At 44.4% G+C, this 17,506-nt stretch overlaps 1 protein-coding gene across 1 annotated transcript in view; it reads right to left on the reverse strand.

Moving 5' to 3' along the window:
- Nucleotides 1-17,506, reverse strand: part of LOC138280770 (molybdenum cofactor sulfurase-like) — a 566,269-nt gene that overhangs the window by 62,694 nt on the left and 486,069 nt on the right. Inside the window, exons 10-11 of the mRNA XM_069219519.1 lie at nucleotides 10,418-10,499; nucleotides 6,262-6,386 (exon numbers count right to left, since the gene is read on the reverse strand). Coding sequence (XP_069075620.1) covers nucleotides 6,262-6,386; nucleotides 10,418-10,499 — 207 coding nt within the window. The remainder of the gene's footprint in view (nucleotides 1-6,261; nucleotides 6,387-10,417; nucleotides 10,500-17,506) is intronic.

Below are 17,506 nucleotides of genomic sequence, written 5' to 3' on the forward strand. Positions count from 1 at the left end.
GGTTTCAAAATTAAGGAGATCACCGCTTCATTCCATGAAAGAGGAATATCATTGCCAAACTCCAGGATCCCTCCAAACAATTCTGTCAATACTGGGATAACTGAATCTCCTAATACCTTATAAACTTCCACTGGAATACCATCCGGGCCAGGCGCAGTTCCTGACTTACTACTAGTCAGAGTTCTCCTAATTTCCTCAGCCGTTATTGGGGCGTTCAATGCTTCCTTCTCCTGCAATGATAAACCTAAAAGTCTATCAGCCCCTATCCAGTCCGTTACCATACCTTCATCCACCACTAACCTTTCCGAATACAATTGCGTAAAAAAGCTTCGGAAGGCCGATTCTATTGCCGCCTCATCTGATCTTTTTTCACCTGTATACTCCACTTCAACCTCCTTAATGTAGTTCCTAACCCGGTCAGCTTTACCTTTCCAGGCTAACAACTTCCCCGCATTTTCCCCATATTCGAAATGGGCCAGTTTACTTGCTTCCCATTTACTTTGAATTCTTCCCTGTAGTATATTTTCCAACTGACTTCTCAACCCATCCCAGCTAGACCTCAAAGCCTCCGTCTCACCTGCTTCAATTATTTTGGCTTTATATTTTCGCATTTCCTGCTCCAACGCAGAAATCTCTTCTTTCTGACGTTTATGTTTCTGAATGGCACAACTCCTTAACTCCCCGCGGATGACTGCTTTAAACGTGTCCCATACTACAGATAAATGAGCGGAGCCCAACTTTACACTAAAAAAGAATTCGGCTTCCTTGCGCAGCTTTAACAACACCTCTTGATCTAATAATAATGTCCGATCAATCGTCCACCGGGCACTACAACTTATCTGACGAAAGCACATATATAATACCACCGCAGAATGATCTGATAAATGCGAGGGCAGATACACAATATTCTTCACCTCATCTCTCAAACGCATATCTAATAGAAAATAATCAATTCGCGACGCATGTCTGTATTTCTTATTAAAAAAAGAAAAATCCCTGCTCTTCCCTGCCCTTTGCCTCCAAATATCACCCAAACCAAATTCCTTCATCATTCTCCTTAATAACTGTTGTGACTTAGGTGTACCTCGTGATTTACAGTTCTGCCTATCCAACTCGTTGTCTAATACCACATTAAAGTCGCCCATCACAATGACCAGGTCCGAGAATTCCAGAAGCTGAGAAAAAAGCTGTTTTAAGGGTTCTATATCGTCGCAGTTGGGCCCATAGTAGCCTGCTAAAACCAGATTACGACCCCCAAATTGTATTTTAGCTATCACCCATCGCCCTGCTAAGTCTGATCTAGACTCCAGGATTCCCACACCCCCCAACTGTGCATGCTTAACTAAAATAGCCACCCCTTTATTATGATAGTTGTGTTCTGTACATGTAAATGTTCGCACCCATCTTAGTTTTTGTATTATGTTAGTACACTCCACCTTTGTGAGGTGCGTTTCCTGCAAGACTAAAATTTGTGCCGTAGAATCCTGCAGATACTGTAATATTCGTTCCCTCCTTCCTCGCACCATTAAGCCATTAACATTCCATGAAAGAATTTGTAGAGGTATATTCTGCACCCTCTGGCTTCCCTCCCTACTAGCCATCTATTAATCTTGAATAACCAATAGTTGGGCTGAACAAGGCACTGCTTTTTACTTCCTTCCAACTCCCCCTTCCCCACCCTAAACCTCTCTCCCCCTCCCCACCCCCTTCACCCCCACCCCCACCTGTGGAGAACCCCCCCCAACTAAGGACCATAATGATCCAAATATTAGAGCGCCCCCCGGTTCCTGGGAGAATTTCACCATTACCCATTGCACGCAGCCTTACTCAGTAGCCTGCCCATTTTTGACCGCCACCAATAACTCATCCGCTTCACTAATATCTCTGATATTATACATTTTGTTGTTATACATGACCCTAAGGAAGGCTGGAAATTTCAACTGGGCTGAGACCCCCAAAGATTAGAAAATCTCCAACCGTTTTCCCAGTTCCCACTGCCTATCCATAGTCTCCCTGGATAGGTCCGATCTAATCTCAAACACAATATCCTTCACTCTTAAGGACTTCAGTTTCAATGCTCTAGATAAAATCTTTTCCTTCATCTGGTACGACAGAAAGTTTATCAAAATTTTCCGAGGTCTACTACTGTTTGTTCGTAGCTTAAAGGGGTCTCGATGAATTCTCTGAATATCCTTCCCAATTTCATCCTCGGTCTCCTCTAGATCCACCGCTGATTTAATTAATGATACTACGAAGGCTTTAAGATCGCTCCCTTCCGTGCCTTCCGGCACTTTCAGCAGTTTTAGATTATTTCTTCTGGAATAGTTTTCCATCTGCTTCACCCTATTTTTTAGAGCCTGTTCACTCCTCTTCAATGTATCGATCTCACCCTTATGCTGAATCAGCTCCTCCTTCATACCCCCCATCGCTTCTTCCAGGGCCTGCGTTCTTACCATTACGCCATCAATTTTCTTTTCTAAATTAGCACAAACCTTGATTTACTTCTGAATTCGCAAAGCCCTTTTTTACATCCTCAGAAATGGACAAGATTAACGCCTCCAACGAGGAATTCAGTAAGGGGGGGATCACCGAGGCAGCCTGAGGAGTCTCCAGCACTACCGAGTTAAATGCGAAGTCCTGAACCTCTGCTGGGTTATCGTTTGGGGACTGAACTAGCACTGGGGCCGTCAGATCTTCTCCTGGCCGTGGCGGGGGGGACCTCGACCCCTCTCTGCCCTCATCCGTACCATTTTCCACCTGCCTGGTGGTAACCTCCATTGCAACTCTAGGCTGCCCAAGGGTAAGTGTAACTACCTCAGGTCTCACTTTAAAAAAAGACCTTAGAGAGGGCGTCAATTTGTCTCTACCCTTCAGCTTGCTCTCCCCCGCTTTCCTCCCCGCACTCCTGCCTCCTTCCCCCGGTTTAGGTCTCAGGATTTTTTTTTTTGCTGATCCTCCCTTGTCCCCCTTTTCCTCTGTAGTCACAGCCGAGTTGTCCTGGGGCGACTGAGCCGTCCCCTCCACACTTGTTAAGCGGAACGGGGGGGGCAGGAAAAACGCCCCCCACCCCACGCTGCCTCACCGTCTTCTTCCTGGCGTCCTTCTCTGGATTCTCTTTGGGTTGCTCACCCGGCCGCCACTTTTCGGGAGCGGCTCCGCCCGTTCTGCTGCTGCAGCTACCGCTGCCGCTATTCCCCCGGAGGGGAATTCGCGCCACACTTTTACGGGTCCGGCGCAGCTCCAGCACGGCCCGGTGCCACCAGACAGCCCCCGCTGTCCTCCAGATTGCCTCAGGTCTCAATAGCTGCGGCGTGCACATCCGTGTGCTCGAAGCTGCCGCCCGCTCGGCCGCCGCGACCTGCCACGCCCCCAGGAACCGGAACCGGAAAGCGCCCTAGCGCGCTACGTGACCTCCGTAGCCCGCCATGTTCTCCCCGAGTAGTGTTTCAGGAATGTGGAACGGCTTTTAACTAACTCAGACCAGCAGCCATTTTGCCATTGACTGGTGCAGATGTTTTACAGTATTGAAGAATTAAGCAGCCTCCCGTTGACTATACAAATCCTGACTGAATAGGTGCATGGGTTGGAATTCGGATTCCAGTATGATCCATCTAATACGTAGGAAAAGAAAAACATTCAGCCCCTAAACTTTCACTCTTAACATCAATGGACTGAAATTGAGCTGGGGTGGCAGATCTAGTACCGTAACCCCTCTTTGCACATGATGTTCTTCGGGGCACGGTTTCAGATACTTATGTTGACAGAAGAATGTTTTTGAACTTGAAGAGATTGTGAATGTTAGGTGTAAGATTTTAAGTGATAGTCAGGATCAAATGTGATTTTTAATTGAAGCCTGGATATTTAGGGGCATATTTATACTCTGTTTGCACTGAATTAGCGTCATTTTATTTTACTCTAATTCGGGGCAAAACTAACTCCATATTTATACTTTGACGCTAGACCCGTCTTGTGTCAAATTTATGGAGTTAAAGTCATTTTTTGGACGTGGAAACCTACCTTGCCTTAATGAGATGCAAGGTAGGCGTTCCTGTGCAAAAGTGACTCTATAGCCTCAATGCCATATTTATACTCCCGTGCAAAAATGGTGCACGGAAGGGAGGAGGAGTCAAAAAATGGTGCAAAGCTTGCTTTGCCCCATTTTTTAATGCCTGGGTCAGGGCAGGCGTTAGGGGACCTGTGGGCCTATTTCCATGGTGGAACACCCTGGAATAAGCCCACAGGTGCCCTCCCAGGCCCCAGGGACACCCTCACCCACACCAGACGGACAGCGGAGGATGGGGACCCTATCCCAGGTAAGTGTAGGTAAGTACAGGTAAGTATTTTTTTTTAAGTGCCATTGGGGGCCCTGAAATGCCCCCCCCACATGGCACTGGGTGCCATGACAGGAGTCATGTGGTATGGATGGTTTTGCGTCAGAAAATGACTCTCGGCAGGTTAGAGTCTTTTTTTTTTTTTTACTCTAACCTGCCTAACGTCATATTTTGATGCAAAACCCCCTTCTTCCATACAGCCAGCCCCAGTCGACTAATGTCATTTTTTTTTACTCTACCCTTTGCACTGGCTTGCACCATTCCATAAATATGGTGCACGGCTGCTGCAAAGAAATGGTGCAAGCCGGTGCTAAACTTTTTGATGCCTTGTTCCAGTCACTGCTGAAGCCTCATATTGGTTGATCGTTACAGATGGTTGCTGTTGTCTTGCAAGTCTTGCATTTCCGGTTCACTGTTGGAATGAAGAGCAGGTCTTATTGGAGCTTAGCATTGGTGGTCATCACGGGCAGCAGAGATTTGGGACGAATGGGCTCAAACATCAGAGTTTCACCTTTTTCTTCAGGAGGGCCTCTCGTTAATGCAAAACACATCAAGGACCGAGGGAGACACCTCTTGGGGATCAAAACTCACTCCAACAGAGGCCAGCAGCAAGGTGCAGGCAGGTCCTTCCACGTCTAGTTGCAGCTGGTCAGCTGGCAGTTGTAGGGAGGCTTCTGGAAGCTTGGTTTGTCACTGTTACTAACACAGGAAGTCAGCCATCTGACCCTTGGAGTCAATATGTGTAGCCTGGGATCAAGGCAAGTATGTCCAATCTTCCAAGCATGTCTTTAAGCAGTACACAGCCCACAACAGGAGAACCATTCACAGTCATGTTACTCAGGACACTGGCAGGAAGGCATGTTTGGTTTGGGCAGGAAAATGCTAACTTTCTAAGAGGGGCATTTTCAAAATTGTACCCTAAAATCTGACTTTTCTTTTAAAGAAGATTTTAAATTACAACCAATTTGATATAAACAACATTTGTCTATTGACTCCAATCTGAATTTAGCATTTATTAAGTGTAATAAGGTAACCCAGTGTTAGTCTATGGAAGAGATATGTTTTACAACAGTGGAAAACTACTTTAGAATGTTTTCACTGTTAGGATATATAAAACTTAAATCCACATGTCGCACTTTTTAAATACCACGCACCCTACCCTATGAGCCTTTAGGGTCTCCCCTACGTGTGACTTGTAAGTATTAAAAAGGAATGTTTATGTCTGGCAAAAGGTTTAGTTTCCATTCCAAATCAAATTAGTATGGCTTTACTATGTGTTTGTTCAGCTTTGTCTTAGTCATACAAGGACATGAATACAAAGTGGTGTCATCTTGAGCCTTTAGAAGAGTACTTCGCTAACCTCCAACAACTGCAAATGACATCCGCCCATATTCACTTCCATTAATCTGTTTTTTTCTGCAGCCACAGATGCATTCTGGACTCTTCACTGTCTGTGTGAGAGTGTAGTTCAGTCAAAAGAACCAGATGATCTTTACCTGGCAGGATGGTCATGATGCTGTATGAGCATACATTGGTGGTGTAGATTTGTTGAAGTGTAACACACATATGAGTGTGCCTTCGGCTAACAGCACTCTTCATAAATTGCATTATCAGTCAATCAACAGGCTGAAAAACAGAATTGGCAAGGATATTTGGCAGTGTAGAGAACTGTGCATGTGAACTTTTGAGACACTTTGCCAAGCTGATGAGGCTTCAATGGGTGCCAAGAATAAGAGACATAATGCAGGTGAGCTGTGTATGTGCAAGATTTAGTAGGTGCAGAAGGAAAGGATGCATTTCAGTAAGTGACCATGATTTAGACCAACAAACATTCCATTCTATCAACATGTTCATTACCTTTGAAATAACAAATGAATCAATCACTGGGGATTTTCTTTATCCATTTAAAAAAAAATCCATTGTTAAGTACCTTTTTTCTCCTTGGTTATGAAATTTCTTTGGCAGTTTGATGTCTGCCTGATTAACCTACACGGACGGTCAAGGAACAGAGACATCCAGTCTCCAATTCTATCCCCACAATCATGGGTTTGAGTCCTATGAAAAAGAGAAGCACTGTAAGACACTGTTAGACAATGTAGGACAACATAAGACAATGTCACAAAATGATCAGCACGAGGAAAAGGTGGTATTGGAAATGTATCTGAATTTTCTGCTGATTAGTAATGGGCAACACAACTTATTTTTAAACTATTTGGCTTGGACCACAATTCTGCTAAAATGTATGTTCTTATGCAAGCTTTAAACTCCATCTCCCACAAAAACAAAATAGAAAATGTTTCTTATTGTTTTTCCACAGTCAAACATCCGGACTGTCAGCAGGGATGAGGCAATCCTTTTTTTCGAAATTGCCACACCTATCACAAGATTCCATTGGAAAATAAAATGGTTTAAACTTCAGTTATCCTTTGATACTGTCAACTGAAGTGGAGAGTGGTCTGCTTAAGGAGTTGTTGTTGAGATTTTACTAAGGTCACATTACGGGTCCTGAATGCCACATTTCTCATTAATTATGGTCATAAACGCAAAGAAAACACTCTATTTGTCATGGACCCTATTTAGGCATTTGTGTTTTGTATAACACTGCACATATCACAAAGGAAAGGTCAGAGTGCATTGAAATGAAGTCAAGGAGCATAGCAAGTCAGTAGGCGTTGGTGAAGTTGTGATTTTTTCCCTCAGTTTCTGAAAGGTCATATGTTCGGAGATAGAGAAATGGATAACTAAGAGATTGTTCCAGTGGTGGGAATAAGTCATGAAAGGGGAAGAGACACTATTTTAGTAGGTCCAAAAATGTTGTGGGTTCATGAGAGTTTGTAATGGGGACGTTAGCTCTTGACTGGAGTGATAAAAGTTTGTTTTTGAGATATGTTTGGCAATCTCTTTGCATGGGTAGAGTATGAGACAGAGGATGTTAATTTGAGATCTATCTTGCAACAAATGTAGGAATATCAGACTAGTACCACTGTCATCTTGATGGTCCAAATAAAATAGTGTGTGGCACATGGATTTTGACACTCTCCTGTTTGTTGATGACTGGTTTAAAAACAAGTAAGAGCTTTTGTTGTAGTGGGTGAGTATGACACTGTTAGTTCACATTTTTGGGAGGCTAAATGAAGACTTTTAATGTCTCATGTGGCCCGAAACGGCAAAAGAGGCAGCTTTGGCAACAATATTGGAGATGCCTCCTAGGTGTTTGACATTGCTACTTGCAACAGGTAAGTCTAAAGTGGCAACAGGAGGTTGTTTTCAGTGAATAGAAATATTTTAGATTTTTGTCCACTTCGTCAGAATCAGTTGTTTTATACAATTGGGCTTTTGGTATGGCTGCATTCTGTGACAATATAGGGACCCACTTTTGTGCCATTGATTTGTAAGTGGAGTTGAGTGTCAACAGTATAAATTTGAAGGCTAAGTTGATATTTTCTAAAAGTTAGTCCAAGGTTGTCAGGTACAAAATAATGAGACTCCCGAAATCGATCTATTTAACTCAGAGGGAAACAGGTGATATCAACATTAAAATATAGTACACTGCCTTCACTTACATAAACTTTTTTTTTTGAAGTCTTATTTCAGCTTGATTTAACATGCTATACGAGTATTTATTTAATCAAGATGTAGTGCCTCAAAGAATTAAAGATGCAAAATACGTGCTCACACAATTGATGTTCCTATAAGGAGTGGAACCAGAGAGTCATTCTTGGTCCTGAAGAAGAGACTAGGGATAAGGCTCTGAATTATGGGGCGCAGGAAGATAGGTCCATTCCACATGAGCCCCCTTTTTAGGGTCGAGCCTGCGTCGCATGCGCTTGTGCATGCGTTTTGCTAAGCGAGACGCTTTAGTTACTAAAAAGGGCTCGGATCCCTGTCCACCTCACGTAATTGGTTCATGGGCTTGCCTGTTAGAATCTGCTTGATTTCATTAGTGAAAGGCATGCATACGTCATGCCTTTTTCGGTGGAAAGCCCTCCTAGAGCACATCGACCAAGTACAGAAAACATGCGAGGCTCGCTGTTTTCCGTCCGGCCCGTGGACTCCTTTTTCTCTCTTTTACCAGCGCCATCTCGCTTGGCAGAAGTTGAGCGCTTTCCATAATATCAACCCTGTGACACAGTTAATTGCACTTTTCCGTTTAGTACATAAATGCACTTTTGCTGATAGGTTTCATTACCAGTGAAAAGTCGGGTTAGGAGTTTACAACGCTGTCAGCTCTAACACGAGCAAGCGCGAGACCCGTTGCATTGCAAATGCTTGTTTAATCATGCCACCACCAGGAGATCGAATAAATATTGGAACCGCTAGGAGGCAGGTATTTTTAATTTTTACGAGACCCCACCACTCCTATCCCTTACCTGAATCACATTGACATGACAACATCAGTGCTCTCACGTATTACGTAGGTCGCAGCACACCTCGTTCCATAGAGGAACGGGAGGGACCCAATGGTGAAGCATGCCATCAAGAGATAACCCCGGTGGGCGAAGGTTTTTCAAAAGGAAAATCCATTTTTCTCGTCCATCCTGTGGGGACTCCCATCCTGTTGGGTCTTTATCTAATGCTACATGGTTCATAAGGGAGGTAGACCCAGCAAGGCATCTTCCTACTCCCATCTTTGTTTTTGATTGCTCTTTGTGGCCCCTGGCCTCAGAAGAGGCAAAATCAGTGGCAGGGACACAAGGGAAGCTCCAATTTACTTGTTTTCAGTCAATATTTTTATTACGCAAATAGTTAATTATATTGTATTAATTACTATTAATTTAATAACAAAAAAATTACATTTTGCAGGAATATGACCGTCGCTAGAAGCTGAGGTAAGTAAAAAATGATTTTAAATGTATTTTGTTGCATGCTAGTGTGTGAGAGTGTTTAAGTGAGAGCGAGTATGAGTATGTGTAAATGTGTGTGTATGTGTGAGCATGCATGTGTGAGTGAAATAAAAGGATAAATGGCATGTGAGGTAATTTCCACTAACCCTGGCATATTGGTGCCTTGACGTTCACATATGTACTTAGCGGCTGATTTAAGAGCCCCTAGCACCTTCTTACTCCTCATTAGCGTTATTTTTTTTCTCGCTAATGTGGCCCAACAAGGTCAAAATTGCTGTGCCAAATTTACAGTGGTGCAAGGCATGCATTGTGCCACTTTGTAACCTTTTGCGCTACATCATACCTGCACCAGGCATAATGTATGAAAAGTGGGCATGCCCCTGTTAGAGCGGCCAAAGAAATGGCACAAAGAAATCTAAGAGATTTCTTTGCATCATTTTTTTCAGCACTTTTAACGCCTTCTCAGAGCAGGCATCAAAAGGAAGCACACCATTGTTTTCAATAGACCTCAATGGGCTTATTGCAGGATTAGCGTAAAAAATTGTTCACGCTAATCCTGTAAAATTCTGAACTAGCCTCAAAACCTTTGAGGCTAGTTCCCTAACTACCGCCATGGTGCGCCATGTCTTGGATATGGTGCACACATAGTGGCTTTAGGGGGTGCTAAGGGGTGCAAGAAAAGTGGCGCTGGACTGGGTGCAGATCCTCTTTCCATAGATATGGCCCTTAGAATTATTTTTATATAATGTTTGTTGCACCATTTATATCCTAAATACGTTGATGGCACGGTTCATGTTATGACGATTAGAGTCGAGCCAGATCGTTCGTTCAGGCATGCTCTATCCATTAATTTTCCAGCACACTCACCTCTTTTTTTAGTGTATAAAAATATGATTGGGGCTCCCAGTACTTGTTTGCTTATTTTTACAGCTTTAGGGAGCACTCCTTCTATTCACAATGGTCCATAAGTTTGTTTATTTTTTTTAATGCAATGGGTGCCTTCATTACAGAAAACGCAGCACAACCATAACCTATTGTTGTCCTATTTTGCAGTTTATATAGAGCATTTCTAAGCGCGGGGAGATTCAGTGAATTGCCCAGAATCACAAGATGTTGAGCCGATGCCGAGAGTCGAACTAGATTTGCCATTTCCAAAGTCAGCTGCTCTGTCTGTAGCGCGACATCCTTAATATAATCAATTAACATGTTAACATTAATATCTCTTCTGATTTATTAACTCACGTGTCTTCACAAACTCTGCTTGGAGAGAGTTTATTCTGTGTCCCTCTTGCTTCATGTAAAGGTATTTCAACGGCGTCCATCCCTACAAGGAAAATTAAAATCGACATAATTACTATAAAATACAGTTTATAGTTAATTTACTATGACCAAAAACGTTTTTCGGAAGTGAAAAAAGAACTTAATTTGTCAGAATTTGTTTGTAAATGCCCATGTTCTACCATCCATATACTGTGAAAATCCATATTTGAAATCATTTTTATTAACCAAATGGTGATTTTGCAGTTTTCTCCTCTCAATTTATTGCTGTCATGGAATGTGGTCCTAATAGTATATATGAGTTTAGCTTTTACCTTTGAAAGTCTGCAAAACAGTGCAATAGAAGCGGTTACCATGGATGTCGGATACATATAATCTGCAATAGCAGCCCTCACCCTGGGTGTATTCCTGGCTGCCATTTGGTTAAAAGGATAATGTTTACTTTGCGCGAAGTCCATTCATTACTCTTCTACTACCACCTTCAATAGAAAAATGGAGGCTATTGTTGGGATGATGGGTGGATTTGAGGTCAAGTTTGCGATGTCATCAAAGGTAAAATGGTATGTGACAACGCTTCTGTTATCCCTGCCATTTAATTGAATGAGAACTATGTGAGAAAGTAGCCTCTTTCTAGCCTTGTTACCCCCACTTTTGGCCTGTTTGTGAGTGTATGTCAGGGTGTTTTCACTGTCTCACTGGGATCCTGCTAGCCAGGGCCCAGTGCTCATAGTGAAAACCCCATGTTTTCAGTATGTTTGTTATGTGTCACTGGGACCCTGCTAGCCAGGAACCAGTGCTCATAAGTTTGTGGCCTATATGTATGTGTTCCCTGTGTGATGCCTAACTGTCTCACTGAGGCTCTGCTAACCAGAACCTCAGTGGTTATGCTCTCTCATTTCTTTCAAATTGTCACTAACAGGCTAGTGACCAATTTTACCAATTTACATTGGCTTACTGGAACACCCTTATAATTCCCTAGTATATGGTACTGAGGTACCCAGGGTATTGGGGTTCCAGGAGATCCCTATGGGCTGCAGCATTTCTTTTGCCACCCATAGGGAGCTCTGACAATTCCTACACAGGCCTGCAACTGCAGCCTGAGTGAAATAACGTCCACGTTATTTCACAGCCATTTTACACTGCACTTAAGTAACTTATAAGTCACCTATATGTCTAACCTTTACCTGGTAAAGGTTGGGTGCTAAGTTACTTAGTGTGTGGGCACCCTGGCACTAGCCAAGGTGCCCCCTCATTGTTCAGGGCCAATTCCCCGGACTTTGTGAGTGCGGGGACACCATTACACGCGTGCACTACATATAGGTCACTACCTATGTGTAGCTTCACAATGGTAACTTCGAATATGGCCATATAACATGTCTAAGATCATGGAATTGCCCCCTCTATGCCATCCTGGCATTGTTGGTGCAATCCCATAATCCCACGGGTCTCTAGCACAGACCCTGGCACTGCCAAACTGCCTTTCCCAGGGTTTCACTGCAGCTGCTGCTGCTGCCAACCCCTCAGACAGGTTTCTGCCCTCCTGGGGTCCAGCCAGGCTTGGCCCAGGATGGCAGAACAAAGGACTTCCTCTGAGAGAGGGTGTTACACCCTCTCCCTTTGGAAAATGGTGTGAAGGCAAGGGAGGAGTAGCCTCCCCCAGCCTCTGGAAATGCTTTCATGGGCACACATGGTGCCCATTTCTGCATAAGCCAGTCTACACCGGTTCAGGGACCCCTCAGCCCTGCTCTGGCGCGAAACTGGACAAAGGGAAGGGGAGTGACCACTCCCCTGACCTGCACCTCCCCTGGGAGGTGCCCAGAGCTCCTCCAGTGTGCTCCAGACCTCTGCCATCTTGGAAACAGAGGTGCTGCTGGCACACTGGACTGCTCTGAGTGGCCAGGGCCAGCAGGTGACGTCAGAGACTCCTTCTGATAGGCTCCTTCAGGTTTTGCTAGCCCATCTTCTCTCCTAAGTAGCCAAACCCTCTTTTCTGGCTATTTAGGGTCTCTGCTTTGGGGATTTCCTTAGATAACGAATGCAAGAGCTCATCCGAGTTCCTCTGCATCTCTCTCTTCACCTTCTGCCAAGGAATCGACTGCTGACCGCGCTGGAAGCCTGCAAAACTGCAACAAAGTAGCGAAGACGACTACTGCAACTCTGTAACGCTGATCCTGCCGCCTTCTCGACTGCTTTCCTGGTGGTGCATGCTGTGGGGGTAGTCTGCCTCCTCTCTGCACTAGAAGCTCCGAAGAAATCTCCTGTGGGTCGACGGAATCGTCCCCCTGCTACCGCAGGCACCAAAGAACTGCATCACCGGTACCCTGGGTCTCCTCTCAGCACGACGAGCGAGGTCCCTTGAATCCAGCAACTCTGTCCAAGTGACTCCCACAGTCCAGTGACTCTTCAGTCCAAGTTTGTGGAGGTAAGTCCTTGCCTCCCCACGCCAGACTGCATTGCTGGGAACCACAACTTTTGCAGCTACTCCGGCCTCTGTGCACTTCCGGCAGAAATCCTTTGTGCACAGCCAAGCCTGGGTCCACATCACTCTAACCTGCATTGCACAACTTTCTAAGTTGTCCTCCGGTGACGTGGGACTCCTTTGAGCGACTTCAGGTGAGCACCATTTCACTCCTCTTTGTAGTGCCTGTTCTGGCACTTCTGCGGGTGCTGCCTGCTTCTGAGAGGGCTCCTTGTCTTGCTCGACGCCCCCTCTATCCCCAGACGCAATTGGCGACATCCTGGTCCCTCCTGGGCCACAGCAGCATCCAAAAACGCTAACCGCATGACTTGCAGCTAGCAAGGCTTGTTGGCAGTCTTTCTTCAGGAAAACACTTCTGCACGACTCTCCACGGCGTGGAGGATTCGTCCTCTAAAGGGGAAGTTCCTAGCCCTTGTCGTTCCTGCAGAAACCTCAGCTTCTACTGTCCAGTAGCAGCTTCTTTGCACCCACAGCTGGCATTTCCTGGGCATCTGCCCATCTCTGACTTGCTTGTGACTTCTGGACTTGGTCCCCTTGTTCCACAGGTACCCTCGACTGGAAATCCATTGTTATTGCATTGCTGGTTTGTGTCTTTCCTGCAGAATTCCCCTATCACGACTTCTATGTCCTTTGGGGAACTTTAGTGCACTTTGCACTCACTTTTCAGGGCCTTGGGGTGGGCTATTTTTCTAACCCTCACTGTTTTCTTACAGTCCCAGCGACCCTCTACAAGTTCACATAGGTTTGGGGTCCATTCGTGGTTCGCATTCCACTTTTGGAGTATATGGTTTGTGTTGCCCCTATCCCTATTTGTCCCCATTGCATCCTATTGTAACTATACATTGTTTGCACTGTTTTCTAATACTATACTGCATATTTTTGGCATTGTATACATATATCTTGTGTATATTTGCTATCCTCATACTGAGGGTACTCACTGAGATACTTTTGGCATATTGTCATAAAACTAAAGTACCTTTATTTTTAGTATATCTGTGTATTGTGTTTTCTTATGATATTGTGCATATGACACTAGTGTTACTGTATGAGCTTCACACATCTCCTAGTTCAGCCTAAGCTGCTCTGCTAAGCTACCATTATCTATCAGCCTAAGCTGCTAGACACCCTATACACTAATAAGGGATAACTGGGCCTGGTGCAAGGTGTAAGTACCCCTAGGTACTCACTACAAGCCAGTCCAGCCTCCTACATTGGTTGTGCAGTGGTGAGGATAAGTGCTTGCAACTACTTACCACTTTTGTCATGGTACTTTTCATAAGAAAAAAATATACAAAACAAGTTCAGTGTATGTACACCTAACCAAAGAGTTTTGCATTTCTTTTCTCACTTTTTTTCTAAAGTGCTGAAAAGTACTTCTTAACTTTCAAAAAGTTCTTAAAAAGTTTTAAAAGTTTTTTTTTCTGTCTTTCTAAAAGTTCTGACAAAGTTTTTGTTCCTTTTTCTATCACTTTAACTCTTTCTAAAATGGCTGGCACAGGCCAAACTGTTGATCTGTCCAAACTTGCTTATGATCACCTTAGCTGGAAAGGAGCAAGGAGTCTCTGCATAGAAAGAAGTATAAGTGTAGGGAAGAATCCCCCCAGAGAACTGTTCGTTAACATGCTTATAGAACAGGATAAGGCCAGAGGTGTCCCTTCTGTTGAAAAAGTAGCTAATGGTTCCCAATCTGATCCAGGGACTCCCCTAGAAAAAGATTCAGGAAAGAAACTTCCTAGCCTGCCCATTACAAGACAGCCTAGCATAGTTGGTACTGATGTAGAGTCACACCATACTGATAGTGTTGTCTCACATCATAGCAAGAGTATTCCTTCACATCATAGTAGAAGTGATGTTTCTATTAACCAAGCTGTTAGGATGCCCTCTGTAAGGGATGGCTCTCCTTCTGTACATTCTCACCATACTTCTGTTTCAAGGAATGTCCCACCCACCCACCCTGATGACAGAGGGTTAGAAAGGGAGCTCAATAGATTGAGAGTGGAACAAACCAGACTGAAGCTCAAGAAGCAACAGCTGGATTTGGATAGACAGTCCTTAGAAGTGGAAAGGGAAAGACAGAAATTGGGTTTAGAAACCCATGGTGGCAGCAGCAGTATTCCCCATAGTCATCCTGCATAAGATAGTTCCCCCTTATAAGGAGGGGGATGACATTAACAAGTGGTTTGCTGCACTTGAGAGGGCCTGTGTTGTACAGGATGTCCCTCAAAGGCAGTGGGCTGCTATCCTATGGCTATCATTTAGTGGAAAGGGTAGGGATAGGCTCCTTACTGTGAAAGAAAGTGATGCCAATAATTTTACAGTTCTTAAGAATGCACTTCTGGATGGTTATGGCTTAACCACTGAACAGTACAGGATGAAGTTCAGAGAGACCAAAAAGGAGTCTTCACAAGACTGGGTTGATTTTGTTGACCATTCAGTGAAGGCCTTGGAGGGGTGGTTACATGGCAGTAAAGTGACTGACTATGAAAGCCTATATAACATAATCCTGAGAGAGCATATACTTAATAATTGTGTGTCTGATTTGTTGCACCAGCACCTGGTGGACTCTGATCTGACCTCTCCCCAAGAATTGGCAAAGAAGGCAGACAAATGGGTCAGAACAAGGGTGAACAGAAAAGTTCATACAGGTGGTGACAAGGATGGCAAGAAGAAAGATGGTGAAAAATCTCAAGATAAGCATGGGGATAAGGGTAAAACCAAAGATCCCACTTCAAATCTTAAACACTCTTCAGAGGGTGGGGATAAAACAAATTCTTCCTCTTCTTCTCAACCTGCACACATTAAAAAGCCTTGGTGCTTTGTGTGTAAAAACAGAGGCCATAGGCCAGGGGATAAGTCCTGTCCAGGTAAACCCCCTGAGCCTACCACCACTAATACATCAAACTCTAGTGCCCCTAGCAGTAGTGGTACTAGTGGTGGGACTGCTGGCAACAGTCAAGTTAAGGGTGTAGTTGGGTTCACTTATGGGTCCATAATAGAAACTGGGGTAGTCAGTCCCAAGACAGTTTTTGTCACACCTAGTGGCATTGGCCTTGCCACACTGGCTGCTTGTCCCCTTACAATGGATATGTACAGACAGTTAAGGCAGACAGTTTCAATAAATGGTGTTGAGGCCTTGGCCTACAGGGACACAGGTGCCAGTATCACTTTGGTGACTGAAAACCTAGTGCATCCTGAACAACACATCATTGGACAACAGTATAAGATTATTGATGTCCATAACTCCACTAAGTTTCTCCCCTTAGCTATAATTCAGTTTAGTTGGGGTGGAGTTACTGGCCCTAAGCAGGTAGTAGTATCACCTAGCTTACCTGTAGACTGTCTCTGAGGTAATGACCTAGAGGCCTCAGGTTGGGCTGATGTAGAGTTTTATGCCCATGCAGCCATGCTGGGCATCCCAGAGGAATTGTTCCCTCTCATTTCTACTGAGATGAAAAAGCAAAGGAGAGAAGGCCTGCAAACTCAGGATCCCTCTCCATCAACAGGTAAAAAGGGTATCACAGTATCCCCTAACCACCCTGCCATTCAGGATACCATTCCTGTGGTGGGAGAAACCTCTCCTAGGGTGGCACCTGTTCCAAGGGAAGCATCAGCTGGCAAAGCTGTACTCCCTGAGGTAGAAGTACCTCTCTGTGGGATAACTAACAATGGTGAGAAAAAGAGCACCATTTTAGTTAACATGGAGCATCCCTCCAACCCTCCCAGAGAAACTTTAGTGCAGAAACTCTGCACTGCCTCACAACACTTAGGACAGCATCCCTGCCCTAGTGTGGAGCTCATAGGACAGCATCCCTGCCCTGCTCCAACTCAAGAGAAACAGCATCCCTGTTTTCTCTTCCAGCCATATGGACAAAGCTTTTGCCCAGCTATGGCTTTTCTGAGACAGCATCCCTGTCTGGTATTTCCATCACTACAAATAGGTTCAGTGGACAATTCCCACTGCTCTAAACTAAAACTTACTGATAGAAACTCTGAAAATATATCTTCACATTGTTGCTTTGCTAAAAAACTTCAAACAGGGTGGTTTACATCCCCACAGGGAAGTAACCATATAGTGGATGATAAACGGAGTAACCAGTCTATTGCAGAGCTACTCTCTACTTATCACCACTTAGACAATAAAGTCTCAACTGGCCAAGGTTAGCCTTATTGTCCTTCGTTTGGGGGGGGGTTGTGTTAGAAAGTAGCCTCTTTCTAGCCTTGTTACCCCCACTTTTGGCCTGTTTGTGAGTGTATGTCAGGGTGTTTTCACTGTCTCACTGGGATCCTGCTAGCCAGGGCCCAGTGCTCATAGTGAAAATCCCATGTTTTCAGTATGTTTGTTATGTGTCACTGGGACCCTGCTAGCCAGGACCCCAGTGCTCATAAGTTTGTGGCCTATATGTATGTGTTCCCTGTGTGATGCCTAACTGTCTCACTGAGGCTCTGCTAACCAGAAACTCAGTGGTTATGCTCTCTCATTTCTTTCAAATTTCTTTCATTTCTTTCAAATTGTCACTAACAGGCTAGTGACCAATTTTACCAATTTACATTGGCTTACTGGAACACCATTATAA

Source organism: Pleurodeles waltl, chromosome 2_2 (assembly GCF_031143425.1).
Source record: "Pleurodeles waltl isolate 20211129_DDA chromosome 2_2, aPleWal1.hap1.20221129, whole genome shotgun sequence".
Classification (NCBI taxonomy): Eukaryota; Metazoa; Chordata; class Amphibia; order Caudata; family Salamandridae; genus Pleurodeles; species Pleurodeles waltl.